Genomic DNA, 18718 nt, shown 5'->3' on the forward strand with positions numbered 1-18718 from the left:
CCACATATGAGTGAAATCATATGGTATTTATCTTTCTCTGATTGACTAATTTTGCTTAGCATAATGCATTCTAGCTCCATCCACGTCATTGCAAATGGCAAGATTTCATTCTTTTTGATGGCTGAGTAATATTCCATTTCATGGAATATGTAATGAAATCTTACCATTTGCAATGACATATATGTATATGTCATATATATGTCATATACATGTATAACATATATGACACACATATATATAACATATGTCATATATGTGTGTGTGTGTGTATATATATATATATATCTCACATCTTCTTTATCCATTCATTCGTTGTTGGACATTTAGGCTCTCTCCATAGTTTGGCTATTGTTGACAATGCTAACTTGCTTATCTCTTGATGTGAGATTAAAAATCAATAATGTAAAAAAAAAAAGCACTAATATATTTAAAAACATTTTGCATATCATAAAGAACTCTCTGACTATTCTCATCCTTATTTCTAACACCCGAAAAGGTAGAAAGGACACCCATCCAAGGACTTAGAAAACATACGTGCCATTTATTTTGCTTTATAAACTTTTGTTAAAAACACACGAGTAAGAAATGTTTTTTTGCTTCTCTGCCCCATCGGGCGGCAGAGTGACAGGGGCTCAGGTGTCAGCACAGGGGCTGGTGGCATTCACACCCACAGGAAGCAGCCCGCTTCCAGTATTGCTTGATGTGAATTTCACAATTCATCCCAATCAGGGCAAATCACAGAACAATTTGGCAAAAGCAATTGGCTTGGTCATCACAAAAATCTAGGAGCGTCCATTTCCCACCCTCTCCTCTGTCTACTCTGTGGGGAGTCATGCAGATTCTGGAAGCTTCTGAGAGCTGCCTGGAGAAGAGGCTGTCTCAGGGGAGGAACTGCAGGGTCCATGCTTGCCCTCCCAACCCTTGTTTATTTAGTCCTTCAGATTTCATTGTTTAGGACCAGAACTCAAGTGGCAGAGAGAGAAGAAGAGGGAGAGAGGGAGGGGGAGGGGGACAGAGAGAGAGAGAGAGAGAGGAGAGAGAGAGAGAGAGAGGGATCTTCCAATGCCATGTCCTCAGAATCAGAAAAGCAAACTGCTCTTTGTTTTGTGCTTCCCACGTTACAGTAAAATTATTTAAATGGAATGGATTCCTCCTGCTGGCAGGGTTAATTGGGGCTAAGGACTGAACCCCTGACCCAGAAGATTTTGCTACTATTAAAAGCCACTGCTACTCCAACTCCATCCTGTGGAAAACTCTTAACTCGATTCACTCCAAGACAGAGGCCCGAGCGACTTTGGGGGGCAGAGGAGCAAAGAGTGGGAATGACCACAATGACAGAATAGTTCCAGCTTCCTCACCTTGTCCCAGATGAGTCTGAGCTCCCTGGCTGGAATTTCTGGGGACCCAGAGAGGGGCTTGGGAAGACTTGAGAGCTCTGAGTGGGGAGCAGTCTCTCTGGCACCAGGGACTTGGCTTGGTGGCTTGGGTAGGCTGCTCCTGGGACCACTGGAGATGTAGAGGTTTCCCTTGGACATATTGCCCTCGAACCCCTCATGCCTCTTTCACAAAAAGGAGCCATCACCAGTGGTGGAATCTGGGGGCACTGGAGTCCTGCCCCCCCCATCCACTCAGAAGGGTCAGCCTGGGGTGGGGGTAGGTAGCCAGTCTAACTGTTCACTCTCATACCTACAGTGCCAGCCACAGGACCCATCTCTTTCATTCCCACTGGCTTAGTGGCATTTTGCAGAATTTTCCCAAAGCCTCCAAAATTCCACATGACATGCTGACTGTTCCATCTTGGGGCTTAATGTTTCTCAAATGTGCTCAAACCCAGGCCTTCTCATCCCTCCCTTGAACCACCCCCAAACCATCCTGCTCCCAGATGGCCAGGCCATATTGGTCCATCTCCCAAGAGCCAGACCCCTGACGCCCGCCCTGGACTTGGGGAGTGAGGAAAGAAAAGGAGTCCAACAATTATAACTTCTCCTTTTCATCAGCAAACAGGATGCTGGACCCTGATTAGATATTAGTGTAGCTCCAAGCCAATCTTAGTCCTGGGCATTGGTGGGGCCCCTGGGAAGAATAAGACTTTGGCTTCTGAGGCTGGCGACAGGGGCAGGGAGCCCCTCAAACTGGATCATGGGGAGGACAGAAGGGCCCTTTTAGTCACCGTGGTCAAGAGCTCCTGTTCTGATCCAGGAAGATACAGGATCAAATCCTGACTCAGCCATTTACTAACTGTGGGTTCCAGAAAAGTCACTTAACCACTTAGATCTCAATTTCATCTTCGGTAACAATGAAAGAGACGATGCATGTGCTGCACTTAACACAGTGCCAGGAATGAGGCAGAGTCTGAGACGGGCCCTGGGGGGGCAATTCCTCCCTGACACCCTTCTGAGCCGCGTGCACCCATCCATCTTCACCGCCGTCTCCAGGTGTCTTCCCTCTCACCTGCATTACATGCATCACCAGCCCCCATCTGGCCTGCCCGCTCCCTCCCGACCCGCCACACATCCTCCCAGCTAGTCATGGCCGAGGAGCCCACGTCTCAGTGCCTCAGTCTGGGGTTCAAGGCCCCCAGGCTTCTCCAGACAGCTCAGTCTTTTCATTGCCTTCCCCCCAGGCCCTTCTTCTGACCTGAGTCCTCGCCCAGACTGTTTGCCCTACTTTGGAATGCTGTGTCTCACCTGCTCCACTAGCTGAAATCCAGCCCTTCCTTAAAGGCCTAATGCAGTCTGCCCCTTTCTTGGTGCTTTCTCCGGCCACCCTAGTCCCTCCAAGTTCCTGTTGCAGTTGCCCACCTTGGATTGTCCTCTTGGTGTTGACAGGCTGTAGGGAGCATCACCCCCGTACCCACCCAAGTCCCAAAGAAGGGAAGAGCCATGGGTTACAGGTGGAATGGTGTCTTCCTTCTCAACAGTCTCCTACACTGTGCCTAGCCCAGCTAGTGCTTTAGAAATGCTCCTGGGATGACCGGGTGGTTGTCTGCAAGTCTTCTTCAGCCTCTGGAAAGGTGGCTGTGGAGAAATTAGCATGGCTGAGGTGGGTGACGGTGGCAAGTGGAGAGGAGCGTTGCAGGCAGGGGCAGCAAGACAGGGAGGGATCAGAGACCCCAATCTGACCCAGCCTTGAAGGGTTTTGTGTCTGGGCACTAGGAAAGTACTTGGAGAGAAGTACCAGTCTGAGGGGAAAGGGAGCTAGCTATGTCCAAGCAAGGTCCCATGTCATCTCCAGAGAGTTGTCCTTTGGGGGTGAAGAAGTTGGGGTTAGGTATGATGAAGGGGAAGGCAGTGGCTTTGGCAAGAGAAGAGTTGTCCAAGGCAACAGAGGATTTTCCAGCTGGGGTCTCCCCAAGTCAAAGCCCCATCATCCAGAGCAGGGGGTGGAGGGTAGCAATGGGATGTGGCCCGCAGCCCAAGTTCTTGGGCCCTTCGCCCTTTCCATTGCTGCCCTGAGACTGGCCTTGTTGTCACGGCTTCCTTCACTGTGAACAAGTGACCACCGGGGCTCTCTGAGGGGGCTGGGGGGCCGGCAGAGCCCCCGACCCCCAGCGGCTTGCTAGATGACTTCCTGCTTGGTGATGGTCGGCTGGGGGATGGCGGAGGGGGGCTTGACAATCGTGGCGATCGCTCCTGGCAGGAGCTTGTAGGGCTCAGACGCTGAGCCACCTGGTGGTGAGGGCTGTGGAGTCTCAGGGGTGGCTGGAAGGACAGAGAGACAGACAGGGGCTGCTGAGAATTCCAGCCCTTTAGGGAATAAATGAAGACTCCTGAGTAGGTTCTTCCCCCACTCTGAGACATAGTTCCCTCTTCTATAAAATGAGAGAATTAAACTAGATAATCTCTAAGGTCTCTTAAAATTCAAACCTTCTGAGTTCCAGATCACGAAGTCTAAGTATGGTGAGTCTGGGAGGCTGCAGATGGGCCAGGTGTGGTCAGAGCCTTTTGCCTAGGTCCTACCAACACCCATCTCCTCCACCATTTAACATGGAGATCTGGGCTGCTTCTCCCAGACCAGAGCCCAAGTCTGACTTTGTTTGAGGACAATGGGGCATGTGACAGTAATATCCTTTCTTGGAGAGAAGGGATAACAGTTGATGAGACCCAAGGGTCTGGCCAACTGGCTCAAAAAATACTATTTCTTTGATATTTAGGTAGATGGATAATGGAAACTAATTGGCCTCACAGCATCACACATTTGGAAGTTAACTTTGACCATGACCCACTTGGCCAACTTTATTCAATGGACAACTTTCCCAAAGAACAATCTCAATGAAATGCAATCTCATTTTAGCGGACGACCTCCTCATCACAATGATAATCTTACTTTTTGAAGAACTTTGTCCACTGACAAACTCACACTTCTGAGATTTCACCTCAGAATGAAATATATGTATATATGGCCCCCAGTGGACATCCCCACCCAAGGAGTAGTCTCATCCAATTGTATAATGGCTAGTCTTACCTACTGGGCAGTCTTACTTCAAAGAACAATTTTACCTGATGGGCAACATCACCTAATGGAATTCTTGCCCCGACGGACATATTCATCCAATGGATCCCTCATCCCAAGGACAGCTTCATTCAATAAAGGCTATTAATTACCTTGCTGAGTAAAGGACCTCACTGAAAAAAACAGCCTTAAAAAAAGGCCAGTCTCACTCCTCACTCCTTACCCCGGAGCACAGAGAACTGCTGTATCCCAGTTCCCATCTTCTAGACCCATCCTTCTCCTGGCTCCCCCCTTGGGCCCCCAACCCCATCCCTTGCTGGGTAGAGCTCAAGTTGCCCACCTGCCTGCCCCCTGGGTCGGGGCCACTCACACATCTGTCCATTGCTGAGGTGAGAGGGCATTGTGTTGGCAACAATGACGTTCGTGCCCATGTGTTCCTGCATCAGGTGAGGGTGCAGGGGATGATGGGCATGAGGTGCATCACTGGAGGACCCTGCAGGTAAAGAGGGGACTCAATCAGGATGGAGAGTCTGAGATAAAGACCATGGTACTTGAGGTACATCTTCAGGTGTGGCCAATAAACCTGTTCATTCAATACTGACATTGCCTGTTGGCTACCTATTTCTGGATTAGTAAGCTGGGGCTTACCACTCCTATCCATAGGTTTCATGAGGGTACCAAGAAGACCCAACAAACCAAGAGAACAGAAGTTGAAAGAAAGAAGGAGTGTGTAAGGAAGCTGTGAGATCAAAATATTATAATGAATAGTGTATTGATTGACTATTAAGATAAGAGATTTAACCAATAGCCCTCAAATATCCTTGGCATGCAAGTCCTTCAAGAATTTGGTGCCAACTCACCTTTAGCCTTGTCCCCCCGATAGCCTCTGCTTCAGCCAAACCTACTTATGGCACCTGAGTGTTCCCTATACTTCCCTATTTCTATGCTTTTGCTCTTATAATACCATATAAGGTATAGGTTGGTTTGGTAATGGCTGTGGTCACTGGTGTGACAATGGTGGGATTTTAGGGCTTGCAAGAGACCTCTAAAGTATACTGTTTCCATGATAGCTATCAATTATTGAGCATCTAATATGTTCCAGGTACTGTTTCACAGCACTTTTCATGTTTAAAATAATTTAACCCTCATCACAGTCCTATAAGGTGGATATCATTATCATTATTGTCCCATTCTACAACCAGATGAGATTACAGGGCCCAGAGATGAGATTACAGGGCCCTGTTATCTCCCAACAGAGCACAAGCTCCATCTTGATCCTATTTTTTTTTTAAGATTTTATTTTTAAGTGATCTCTACACCCAACATGGGGCTCAAGATCACAACTCCAAGATCAAGAGTCATAGGCTCTGCCGACCAAGTCGGTCAGGTGCCCCTGTCCTGACCCGGATCTCGATGACACTCGATCCATAATTCACAGGGTCAAAGTGAAAATGAAATGAGTTATCATCTGACAGTAGTTCTCAACTGGGGGAGATCTGGGGCCCTTAGGGGACATTTGATAATATCTGAAGATGTTTTTGGCTGTGCTGCTGAGGAGTGCTACTGGCATCTCATGGGTAGCGAGGCCAGGGATGTGGCCGAACAGGGTACACGACAGCCCCCACAAAAAAGAATGATCCAGTCCCAAATATAGGCCCAGGTGGCCCTTGGCCAAGCCATCACTAGTAACCACATCACTTCCAAAATCCTGAGTTCAAGCACCCTCACTCAGATCCTGCTTCCTAGCCTCCCAGCCCACTTCCTCTTGTACCATCACTGCAAAAACTCTTCAACCCGGCTAAATCTGTCAATTCACTGATGCCCACTTTTCAGTATCTATCACCATGGCCCCTACCTGCTGGAGCACCACGAAGCTGTCTTCCCTCCAGAGCTTTGCACTTGTGCTTGAGCAACAGATTCAATCAAACATGCAACTTCCTCCTGATAATTCCCCTTGGATATCTACAGTCATCTCCAGCTTTGTTGAAGTCTAAACAGTCTCTTGGCTCGTCTCTCACTGCTGCTACCATCCCAGCCTCAACCTGCTTTTCCCCTGGCTTCCTCATCTCAGTAAGTTATTCCATGAGCGCCCCTGTCACTCAAAGCAAACATGTGGGTTTCATCTTTGTTTCTTCCCTTCCCTCGCTTCCCAAATCCGGTCAATCAGCAAATCCTGTGCGTTCTTCCAGTCATGCCTTCGTCCCAGCTTTCACTGTCCTACTCCGGCCTGGAGACAAGTAATGGTTAGGGGTCTCCTGCCTCCACTGTGCCACCCCTGGAATGTACTTTCTACCTAGCAACCAGAGTAGTTTGCTAAAAAGAGTAGTCTGATGTTCACTCCTCTGCAATGAAAATGAAATCCAAATTTCTGACCGTGACCTACAAGACCGCATGTTGCCGATTTGGTGTCTGCCCATATCAGTTTTCATCTCATGACCTTATCCTTCTTTCTCGAACACACGAACCTCTCCTGCCTCAGGGCTTTTGCATGAGTTACTTCCGCCGGGAATGCTTTCCTTTTGGCTTTTAAATGTTCTATTTCCTTTCATCCATCGGGTTTTAGCTCAAAAGTCCCACTTCAGAGAAGTCTGTCTCTGTTGGACAACCTACCAAAATAGACCCCTTTCCAGTTACACTCTATCATATTACCTGCTTATTTCAAAATCTCTAGCTATCCTTTGGTTATTGTCAGTTTCCATGAGCCTTTATGCACGCACGCGCGCGCACACACACACACACACACACGCATTCACACGCAACCTCCAGAAGGGCAGAGCTCTTGTTCTCTGCCGAATCTCCAGCACTTACAACCGTGACTGGCACACACTAGGTTCCCAGTGCCTGAATAAATGGACCGTTGGTCCCATTTTTCTGATGAGGAAACTGAGGCTTAGGTAGGTTAAGGGATCTGGCCAAGACCACAGAGGGAGGAGGTGACGGAGCTGAGAGGTGGGGCCTAGGTATGAAGCTTATCTTTTGCCAGGGGGCCCGCCCACCTCTCAGCCCCTCCTGGGCCTGGCACGGACCTCCCAGCAGCATCTCCTGCAGCAGGTTGTCAATCTTGGCCATGCCGAAGAGCTTGATGAACTGGATCTGCTCGATCATCTGCCAGGTGATGCTCTGCAGGGTGGGCAGCAGTAGCAACAGCTCGCCGAAGCGGCCACGCGAGTCGTACTGGCGGTCATTGATGTAGTCCTCCAGGCTCACCTGCACCTGGGAGCGCAGCCGCTTGATCTTGCCCGGGTCGCTCAGCCCCTTGGCGTCTGCAACGGGGAGGGCACAGGTGAGGGAGGGCAGGGGGGCCCAGTCGGAGCCTCTGGGGAGCCGAGATCCAGCTCTCCCCTGACTCCTGGGGCCCTGAGAGCAGGTCTTGAGGCCCAAGGTCACCTAGGGAGTCCTTAGCCGTGCTAGGACAGGTTTTGGGGTCCTCAGGAACCAGGGTACACTAGCACATCTGTAGCTTCCTGGACGGAGGCAGAAAAGCATTTCTGTCACATTTCCTGAGATGCAGAACCAGGAGATGGGGGTGGGGGGTGGGAGGAGTAGGACTTCAAGAACTTACCCACGAGGGCACCAAGCAACCTCCTCATTACACATGGGGAAATGAGGCAGAGAGCAGGGAAAGGACTTGGCCCAGGTCATACATCCAATTGTTAGTAGATCCATGATGGGGACTTGGGGCTCCTGATCAGCATTGAGGTCCCACTGACCAGACCTCAACTCATGCTGCTCCCACTGCCTTAGAAGAGTCTCCCTGTTTCCCTGCTCCCTTGCCTGTGTCATCCTGGGGTCTCAGCTTAGGTTCCACCTCCTCCAGGAAGCCTTCTCCATTCCACCCTCCCAAGCCTGCTTTATGAGTGTCCATCATATCCCAGATTTCTGTGGCTTTTCTGTTGCTAGTGGCCACACGGGATGTAACTGTCTCTTCCACCAGACTATGAGCTCTGGGTGGGCAAGCATGTCTTGTTTGTTGTTTTAAATTTTTTAAATGCTTATTTATTTTTGAGAGAGAGAGAGAGAGAGAGAGAGAGAGAGAGTGTGTGTGTGTGTGTGTGTAAGGCAGGGGACGGACAGAGAACAAGGGAGACAGAGGTCTGAAGCAGGCTCTGCATTGACAGCACAGAGCCCAATGTGAGGCTTGAACTCACAAACCGTGAGATCATGACCTGAGCGGAAGTCAGACACTTAACTGACTGAGCCACCCAGGAGCCCCTTGTTTGTCATTTTAAATCCACTACCTAGCACCATGCATGGTCAATATTTGTTGAATAGGTAACTCGATGAAGGGATGGGTAGATGGATGGAAGGATGAATGAATGAAAAAAAAATCAATGGATAAATTCTAGATCCTTAACCTAGAAGGGGATTCAAATGGTTGTCCAAGAGTTAAATTCAACCTTTATGGAAGTAATGCATTTATCACCTCTTTAATGCAAAAGTAAGTTGCAGATAGAGAATTTCACTCACATTTCCATTCCAGGGCTCACTCCACTGAGCCACATTTGTGCATTCCTTCATTCAGTCAACAAACATTTATGGAGCATCACCTACATGCCAGGCCCTATACTAGGTCACCTGGCCCTCCAAGCCAGGTTGCTTACCCTGACTCAGCATCAATAATCCCATCTTATTGAGCAATTACTACCTGTCCAGCTCTGTGCTGAGCACTGCAGAGGATAAGCCTGGGCCAGGTGCTCAAGGAAACTAGAACCAGAAGTCTTACCCTTCAAGAAATGGGGAAGAGTGTGCAGTAGGTAAGAATATAGGTTTGAGTGCTAGATAGTCTGAAGTTCAAATCCAAGCTCTGCCATCTCCTGGTTGTGTAACCTTGGCCAAATTAGCCAATCTCCCTGTGCCTCAGTTTCCTTATCTGCAAAATGGAGATAATAACAATTCCTACCTCAGAGGTACCGTGTTGCAAGCAAGAAGTGGCATAATCCACATCAAGTCTTTAGAATGGTGCCTTAGTGAGCATTCCAGAAACTGTGGTCATCTTCCTCTTCGTTACCGTTATTACCGGAGGTGATCTCCATGTTGGTGGGGTCTAGCACTAAGGGCAGTGGGCAATGCCTGGGCACATGGTGGGTCCCCTCTAACATGTAAGGAGGTAAGTTAGCAAGCAAGCCTTTGAAGTCCAGGCATCTTGATATGGTAAAATGAAATCGGGCTTTGCACAAAGACATAACTCTAAGGACATTCTGTAAAAATGCAGGTGGAAAGTCAGTAGATGGGATGGGGAGAGGAGAGCCAACAACATTGTAAAGATAATCAGCAGACACCAAACTAGCCCTGAAAATATAGGAAGAAGATGGGAGAGAGAAGACGGAAAGGCGAAAGGGAACAGTGAGATCCTCCGCGAGTGTAGGAGGGCAACTGCGATCGGAAACAGCTACATCAGGAAGGAGAAGGCTTAGCATTTTATTTAGAGTCAGAAGAAACAGTTGAAAGAATCAGAGATGATGCCCCCCGGGAAGGAGGCTTTAGCAGGGAATGTGGAGTGGGGCGACTATTTGAATTCAAATGCGTGCAGATATTATTTTGGTAAAAACGTTTCAGGGAAAGAGAAAAGATGAAAGGAAAGAAAAGAAGGAAGGGAGGAGGGGACAGAAGGGAAAGGAGAAAAAGGACAGAACCAAGCCCCTGGAGCCCATGTGCCTTGTCAAGGCACATCAGCTCTCTGAACCTGGTTTTTCTCGTCTGGGAAACAGCGAATGCAAACAGCCTCTCCCAGTTGTTGTCCTGCAGAGGGAGGCTGTGAATGTAGGGCACACCACAGGAGAAGTGTGACAGAGGGTCTGCAGCATCGGGGGCGGGAGGGAGGGGCGGACTGTACCTGGGTCAAAGAAGATGATGGCTTTGAGGCAGGCATACTCATTGTCATCTATCTGCAGCTCCTGGAAGGGCAGCACCAGCTCGTCGAGGATGCGCACGGACACCCGGCTCATCTCTGCCAGCTCCGGGCAGTGCCGAGGGACGATGTAGTCATTGCCTGGGTGGGTTGGGAAGGAAAGGGGATCAGGACACCCCCTTGGGTGTACCCTTCTCCCCAGCTTTGCATAGGCCCTGTCCTTTGCAGCTGCAATGCAACTGGTGCCCATGGGAGAAGGCCCCATGGGGATTATCACGCCCATTTCACAGATGAAGAAATGGAGGCCCAGATGAAAGGAATGAATTGCTTGAAGTCATCGGACTGGGCCTGGAGCCTGGCTTTCTAGGAGCCTTTCACATCACCCGTGCTCCATTCTCTGACATGACCCGTAAGAGTAGTGATATTCCAGGGCCACTTAGGAGGCAACAACACATCAAGGTTAAGGGCCCAGATTCTAGAACTAGACTGCCTGGGGTTGAAATCCAGTTCCACCACGAACTAACCATATATATTTGGATAAATTACTTTCTGTGCTTCAGTTTTTTTCATCTGCAAAATGGGGGTAAATAACAGAGCCTACCTCCTAGGGTCGTTGCATTAAAGGAGTAGTGTTGGTAAAGAGTTAAGACTAGGATCTGGCCCATAGTGTGATCTATACGAGCATCTAAAATAATAAATAAACACGCCATGGGAGCAGATGTGACACAGGCCAAGGTTTGTGCCATTCCTGCCTGCGTCTTGCCCCTGCTCCAGAAAGCACATCAGAGTGCAAGGGCAATTCCAGGGATAACCCCTACTGTGCTCTAACTTTAACCTTGGAGACCTTCCTTGCCTGGTGTCCACACTTCTTGCATCTGAGTAGAGGATCCAGATGGGAACACTGGGAAAAGTCTATTCCTTTTTTTTTTTTTTTTTTAATGTTTACTTATTTATTTTGAGAGAGAGAGAGAGAGAGAGCACGAGAGCAAGCAAGCAGGGGAGGCGCAGAAAGGGAGGAAGAGAGAGAATCCCAAGCAAGGCTCCACACTGTCAGTGCAGAGCCTGACATGGGGCTCAATCTCACAAACCTTGAGATCATGACCTGAGCCAAGATCAAGAGTCAAACGCTTAACCGACTGAGCCACCCAGGTGCCCTGGGAAGAGGCTACTCTTGATCTTTCTCCCTTGCCCCTGCATGCCACCTTGGAAGTCTCCTGTGCCCGGGGGCATTCCATACTAGGCATGCCCTCCGCAGAGCCCTGGCTGGGGCAGGCAGCCTGCTTACCTAGAAGCAGAACGTCCTTGAACACCATGGATCGCTTGGTGGCTCCAAGCAGCAGGTGCTCACCGGCGTGGGCTCTGAGCAGGGCCACCTGGAAGAGAAAAGGGATGGTGTCTGGCCGTGGTACTCCTGAAAAGCTGTCTGCACCCCCTGGAAAGTTGCTCCTAGCTGTCTGCACCCCCTGGAAAGTTGCTCCTAGCCAACTCAGTGACCCTGGGAAAGCTGGCTTAATGCTTCCCTTGCCTTTACCTGCCTGAACTACAATAAAAGGGCTTCAGAAAGCTGTCGCCTTCCTCCCACAACGGAGAAAACCTGGAAAAGGTACAACAGGAACCTGGAAGGGAAGAGAACATGCACTCAGAGCTAGGAGGCCAGATGCGAACTTTATCTTTGAACTACTGTGGCCTTGGGCAAGCTGCCTCTTCCCTCTGGGCCTTGTTTCTGTGCCTGATGAAACTTAACAACATTCTGGGTGTTTTTGTTTTTGTTTTTGCAGCAGAGTTTCATCAGACTCTCAAGAGGGTCTATGAGCCAGGAAGTTCTAAAACCATAGGTCCTGAACTCCTACCCGTGGACCAGCTATAGAAGATTATGAAGAGTATTTTGTAAAATGCAGATTCTTAGGCTCTACTCCCAGAGATTCTGAGTCTGTAAAAGTGGGCCCAAGGATCTGTATTTAACAAGCTCCCCAGTGATTCTGATGTGCAATTGTGTTTGGGAAATCCCTACTCTGGAAGATCTCCAGGGTACCTGCTCACTTGACATTGTAAGATTCTAGGATTCTGAGAGTGAGTTCCAAGCATTTGGACATGGGTGTTGGTTCCCAAAGCAAAGGCGTGAGCACTGGTCCTTGGCAGGGGATGGGTTTGACATATTCCTTCCCTGCAGAGAAGACAAAGCAGCTTTGGAAGACTGAAGTCCGAGGCAGGGGCCCGGCCAGGAGGACACTGTCAGTCCTTTCCGAACCATCTGCTTTGGTGTTTATGTCAGGCCCAGAGGATGGGAAAAATGGCAACTGGTGAAAATAGTCACAGGCTGGTCACCTCAACGATCTTGTCTGCAAGGTTGGATTGGGGAATTTTGGAGACTTTTTTAGCAGGCTAAACTAGGACGCAAACATGTTTTGATTGTTCCTTCTCTCATTTATCAAATGTTGAGTGCCTACTAAGCGACAGACACTTCTTAGGAAGGAAGGACAAGACAGATGGAGGGAGGTGAGAGTCACGTGATAAAGAGATATGGGACAAGAGGGGCTACACTGGGTGGGGAGGGCAGAGAAATTCTAAGGAGGCGAAATTGTCTAGGGCATGGAAGGCAGCTGGCACACAATAAACCGTCAATAAATATTTATTTGAAAGAAGAAAGGAAGGAATGGGTGAAGGGATGAATGAATGAATGAATGAATGAGCAAATTAGTTAACTTCCTTTCTAGATCCAGCCCCTCCTGGGCAGCCACCAGCTCTTCTTCATCTATTCTCCCATGATCACACCTTATGAGGGTGACAAGAAAAGAGGAGAATGGTAAAGAGGCCTGCAGGTGAGTCCACGTTCTACGACCAGGACAAAGGAGGCCAAGGATGCTTATTATCAAGCACCTCCCGTTCTCGAGGTGCTGTGGAGGGCTTTCGCCACTGACCCCAGTGACTCTCAAACCGAGGGGGCAAGAGACCTGCAGTCAGATCCCAGCCCTGTGGCTGCCTTGCTCTGCGACCTGGGGCAGACCGCTTTCCCTCTCTAGACCTTAGCCCCTGTATTCAATGCTACCCAGCCTCCTGGGTTTCAATGGATTGGTGCCCAAAACAAATGAAGAAGCAAACAAACTTGGAAAGTGGCTCCTGGAGCAATGTTGACAGATTTGGGGTGTCCTTTGGAGGACAGTGTCCCCCAACTCTCCCACGTGTGTCCCAACTATCTTGGGCAAGATGGGCTCCTTATACACCATGAACGGGGAGCTGGGAGCCCTCCTGACATGGCAGCTATTCTGGGGGTGGGCAGGCAGGGGGTGCGGGGATGTTAATGATTGTCCTGCGTTGCTGGCCACCCATCACTGCTCTCTAAGAATGCTCTGAGCCCCAGCCAGGGAGGTTTGGGTGGGAAATTGAGGTTAACAATTGCTCAGCTTGGGGGTATCTTATTGCCCTGCTGAGCCCCTGGGAAGGAGCAGAAGGGATTAAACATTAATATAGACTCTCCAGCAGAGGAGACCAGGGCCAGCACATAAGGAACAGGGGTAAAGGCAGGGACAACTCGGCCAAGATCCCTGGCCTGTTATCCTTCCCAAAGTGGGGAGGGATCTATGGGACAGAGCATCCGATCCAGGTCCCAGTGTGAAGGTGAGGACCAGCCACACCAGTGTTTCCACAGTGTGTCGACCCTAGCATACAAATAGGTGCTCCAGGAGAGTCTGGCGGTCAGGGGAGTTTGAGAAGCCCTGGGTTTCACAAAGTTCAGTTTCACAAAGTTCAGTTCACAAAGTTCACTTCTCAGAAACTTTAATAGACTAACATACATTGCCAATGTTTTGTGCAAATGTGCACACTAGAGAAGCAAATGCACCAGGAGCTGAGGTCTGGGGCGCTGTCCACTGGTGCCCCTGAGCTCCCTCCCAGCTGAGAAGGTGACCCAGTCCAGCAACCCTTTCCCAGAAAGTGCAGAGGCCTAGGGGGTGCCTAGTCAGGAGCCATCATTTGCAATATCTCTGAAACTCACCTGTCCTCAGAAATGTACCCGTGCCTCCCTGGGACCTTTTCGGTATTCCAAAGAATGTACGTGGGAAATAAAATGCTGAGTGAAACCATCTTGGTGGGATACAAGAAAGTGACACTTAGGGAGGCCAGCTGCGGCCTGGGCACAATGGAGGTGCTCCATTACATGATCATTTCAAATAGTGACGTCTTTAATTTTTTATGAAGCAGATATTATAATTCCCACTTTACACATAAGAAAACTGAGGCTCAGAGAGAGGAAGCAATTTGCCCAAGATCACACAAAGCACCAGTCTTAGAGCCAGGGCTCAAGCTCAAATTTCCTGATCCCTGGCTCTGGGGCCCTGTCAACATGTCCCCAGGAGACCTGTCTCGTGCAGGAGTGCAGTGGCTAGAAGCCTGGACTTTGGAGCTCGCCCGCCAAAGCACACTTGCATGCACAGTGTTCTAATCCCAGCTGTGCTGGGTACTAGCTGTGTGACCTTGAGCAGGTTACTTAAGCTCTCTGTGCCCCAGTTTCATCACCTATAAGATGGGGATGATAATAGTACCTATCTCATAGGGCTGTTGGATGGATTAAATGAGTTAATATTTGTATAGTGATTTAAACAGCTCGAGACACACACGAGCACCATGTGTGTTTTGTTAAATAAAATCAAACCAGTCCAAGGCTATATCCCAGGTGGGCCAGCAGGATCTACCTGCCCAGTGCCCCCACTGCCCACAGACCATGTCTCCTCTCACCTGGTCATCCAGAGGGAGCTCGCAGAAAGCAGGAATGTACTTGGCCCACTCAACGAGCACCAGCAACTGCTCCTTCATGGACTCGCACACATCTGCGATGCTGGCGATCTTTTTCGCCCGAATGTCTCCGTTGATCCCGGAGACGGGGGAGGTGATCTGGGAGAAGAGAAGGAAAATGCTGAGGATGGCCAAGCCCTCCTACAGTCTCTGTCCTCTGCACAGAGCGCCCTCCCCCCAGATAGTTTCCAGGTCTGCAAAAGGGGAGATGGACTACAGATGCCTTCTAGGCTCCGGAGGAAGCTCAGAGGCAGGTGGAGAGCAGAAAGGATGCTGAAGAAGTCAGCTATGAGGGAGGAGGCCTCCCCCCAGGCCTTCACCTGCTGCCCAATTCCCAATGTCAGCTTCTTAGAACCCCAAGGAGACTCTCGGCCCTATAGGAGAAGCAGGGCAAAAATCATCATCCTCATCTGATGGGTAAAGAAACCAGCCCAGAGAGGTGCTGTGACTTGCCCAAGGTCACAGAGCAGGGGACGGGCTGAGCCCCAGTTTGCTAATCTGTCTGCTTGTGCACTAATCTGTTCTCTTAGGGCTCAGGTGATCTCAGGCCCTCATGACAGTAAACTCTGCTTGGCCTGCAGAATGCACGCATGCAAAGGGACGGACTAGAAAGTGCCACAGTGTGCCAGACCCGAGTTTGAGTTCTGCCTTTGCTACTCAACTGGCTGTGTGACACTGGACTCGGTTTCCCTTCTGTGATATCCCAGGACCCTTCTAGCTGTTGCTTCAGGACCTGGCTGGAGAGGACAGGGGTGGAGGCGAGACCCCTCCTTGGTGTGGGGGATCCCCAGGTGGGTAGAGGGTTGTCCCGGTACCTGCTGGGACAGGACCTCGGCCTGCAACAATGCATTGATGGAGGGCAGGCTGCTGTCCTCGTAGCTTGATCGGCGAGTGCTGATCCGGTCCCGCTCATTTTGCACAGCTGGGAGGAGGAGAGAGCGATGAGGAGGGAGGCCAGGGATGGGGCGGAGGGGAGGGTGGTCCCCTGACTGCTGAGGAGCGGGTGAGGCGCGAGGGGAGAGAGCTCGACCCAGCAGGAGATACTGCAGGGCTGAACTGGAGTAAAGGAAACACGGTTGGAGGTGGGAATAGGAGGGAGCGTCCAGGGGGCAGAGCCCGGCTCAGCGTGTGGGAATGAGGAGAGATGCATTCCAACCCAGCACGTGGGAGAAACTTCGAAGCACCAGAACTGCCCCCAACACAATGGGGTGCTGAGGGAGTGATCCACCCGTCCCTGGACGGATGCAACACAGTGATGCCTTGGAGAGGGTTTAAGATGGGTCTTGAGTATTGAAGAGGGGATCTGTCTAGATGACAGATGTTTAAGCTCTGTTTTGGAGAAGGGTCCCTTTTTTCCCAGATGAAAGTGGGTAAAAGAGGCAAAAAATGCCTCTGGGTGACACAGAGATGGCCCAGGGGTTCCTGAACACGGAGACGGAAGGCCTGGAAAAGGGGATCTGGAGGCCCCCACCTGCCTGGCACGTGCTCCAGGCTAACCTCAGAGACAGCAAGAAGCAGCCCTGGACCCCTCCCGTCCCACCGGTGCACTCTCCTCCAGGAACTCAGAGATCTGGGCCTCCACCTGCGGGGGCCCCCACACCTCCCTGCACATCCCCATCCGTGTCAGTCCCGGCGTAAGATTTAAGATGGACCTTCTGTTGCCCTGGCCGTCCCCTAGAGTCCAAGAGGCCTCACTGTGGAACGAGGCTTTGCTGAAGCTGGCAGGAGGGAGCACGAGGCGGCCGGAGACCTGGGTGGCTGTCTGGAATTTGCCACTTACTCTGTGTGCTGGTAGAAATCAAGTCCTCTCTTGGGGCCTCGGTTTCCCCATCTCTAAACTTTTTCCCTCCCAGACCCACTCCTCTTCAGTCTTGCCCACGTCAGGAATAGGCTAGTTTATTCTTCCTCTCCCAGCCTGGGAGTCCTCTCTTTATTTCACGGGCCGCCTCTGCTCACGCCCACGTGCTGTCCAGAATCCCCACAGAGTCCACACACGCCCCCCCCCCCCGCCCCCCGCTCCGGTCTGGACCCTGCTATGTCTTCCCTCGAGCAGCTCAGGCTCTCCTCCCTGGTCTCTTTGCTTTTGGCCTCGCCTTGACCGTCTGGGCACCTCGCAGAAGACGAGGGGATCCGCTAACACTGAACTCAGTCACAATCCCCCACTGCTCAAAACCAGTGATTCCCCAGCCCACGCGGAATGAAGCCACAACCCCTACCGTGGCCCCTCTTCTCGGGTCCCACTCCACCCGCTCTCGCTCAGCACCTCTGCCAAGGATTCTGACCCCACCCCCCAGCTTAGCCTCTTGACTTCTTGCCTGGTTCCGTGCCAACGTCACCTTTCCAGAGACACCCTCTCTGACCACCCTGCCCGACGTGGCATCCCTCCCTCATGCTCTGCCCTTTATTTACACTGCTTCACTTTTCTTTGGGGCCCTTATTGTAGAATCCTTTGTTCATTCTTTACTCTCTGTCCCTCAATGGGAAGGAAAGCTCCAGAACGCTAGCACTATGGTCCTGTTCGCTGCCGTAGCCCCAGTGACTAGAACGCAGCTTGGCACACAGTGGGTGCTCAGTACGTGTTTGTCAGGTGAATGCAACAAGTTCTGGTTCCCAGTTGGGCCCGATGCCCTCTCTCTCCGCGGGACCCCCACATTGCAGCCATCCAGCTTCCTCTCGATTTCACACAGTCTTGAAGTCGGAGAATGAAAATCAAAGAGTCTGAACGGAGCCCCGGAGTGGGTGGGGTATGACCGATGTCCCAGGTAAGAAATCTCTCCTGCGACCCACCTCCCGGGAGAGGACCGGCTCCTGGGACTGCTCCCCTGCACACGTGGCGGCCCTGCCCGCTGCCGACACCCCTCCCATGGCTGCCAGCGCCCGCACCCACCAGGGCGCCGAGTGGAGGCGGGCCCAATAAAAGGGCCGCTGTCAGCAGCTGCGGATTGGGCTCCTCAAGGTTAGCCGGTGTTATCAGTGCCCAGCGAGAGCTCAGTCACGGAATGATGTTTTCCAAATGTTTGCTCAGTATTAGCAGGGTCGGGGACCTAATGTAACTTCTATTGAATATTAACCGACCCGGCCAGAGGCAGAGAGGAGGATGAGCCTGTCTTCCCAGAGAACCCCTGGACGGGGCCCATGGGGGGCTGGGCTGGGGTTCTGAGGAAAGACCCATCAGACCACCCCGGCCCACCACCAACCTGTACCTGCTGCACCCACCCTTGGCCCAGCTTCCTGAGTGGGCTTCCGTCCAGGAGCTGGGTATTTGTCCTGGGTCTGCCAGTCAAGACCCAGGTAGGTGTTGTCTCAGGTTATAGGAGAGAATTCAAGACCTGCTGTTGGGCCCACTGACCCCCAGCTTTCTCCCCAGAGTCTTCGACCCTTCAAGGGAACCCACTTCTGGCCACCATGGAATAACCTCTGGCCAAGACTCACAGGCCTGTGGGATTTGGAGCCCTTCCCTGTGGTCAAGAGGAAGTTTCAGGAACCTAGACCAGAGAAGATGCCTCCAGGCTGAGCCTCCCAATGTCCATCCAGGGAGCTTGGTGTCTGCCCAGCTCAGGGGAGCCCAAGTTCTAGTCCTGACCCCACCCAATCATGTCACCTGTCTGGCTTGAATTTCCCCATCTGTAA

General features: G+C 51.1%; 1 protein-coding gene across 5 annotated transcripts in view; it reads right to left on the reverse strand.

Moving 5' to 3' along the window:
* Nucleotides 1-521: 521 nt before the first annotated feature.
* HNF4A (hepatocyte nuclear factor 4 alpha) overlaps nt 522-18718 on the reverse strand; it is a 35598-nt gene continuing 17401 nt past the window's right edge. For 2 of the 5 annotated variants that reach the window (XM_043602317.1, XM_043602313.1), the window contains exons 4-10: nt 15904-16010; nt 15032-15187; nt 11586-11673; nt 10286-10441; nt 7449-7715; nt 4793-4945; nt 522-3701 (exon numbers count right to left, since the gene is read on the reverse strand). In XM_043602317.1, the coding sequence (XP_043458252.1) occupies nt 3559-3701; nt 4793-4945; nt 7449-7715; nt 10286-10441; nt 11586-11673; nt 15032-15187; nt 15904-16010 (1070 nt within the window). In that variant the 3' untranslated portion in view covers nt 522-3558. The remainder of the gene's footprint in view (nt 3702-4792; nt 4946-7448; nt 7716-10285; nt 10442-11585; nt 11674-15031; nt 15188-15903; nt 16011-18718) is intronic. The other 3 variants (XM_043602316.1, XM_043602315.1, XM_043602314.1) reach the window with 3 other exon arrangements.

This window comes from Prionailurus bengalensis, chromosome A3, assembly GCF_016509475.1.
Source record: "Prionailurus bengalensis isolate Pbe53 chromosome A3, Fcat_Pben_1.1_paternal_pri, whole genome shotgun sequence".
NCBI classification, from domain to species: Eukaryota; Metazoa; Chordata; class Mammalia; order Carnivora; family Felidae; genus Prionailurus; species Prionailurus bengalensis.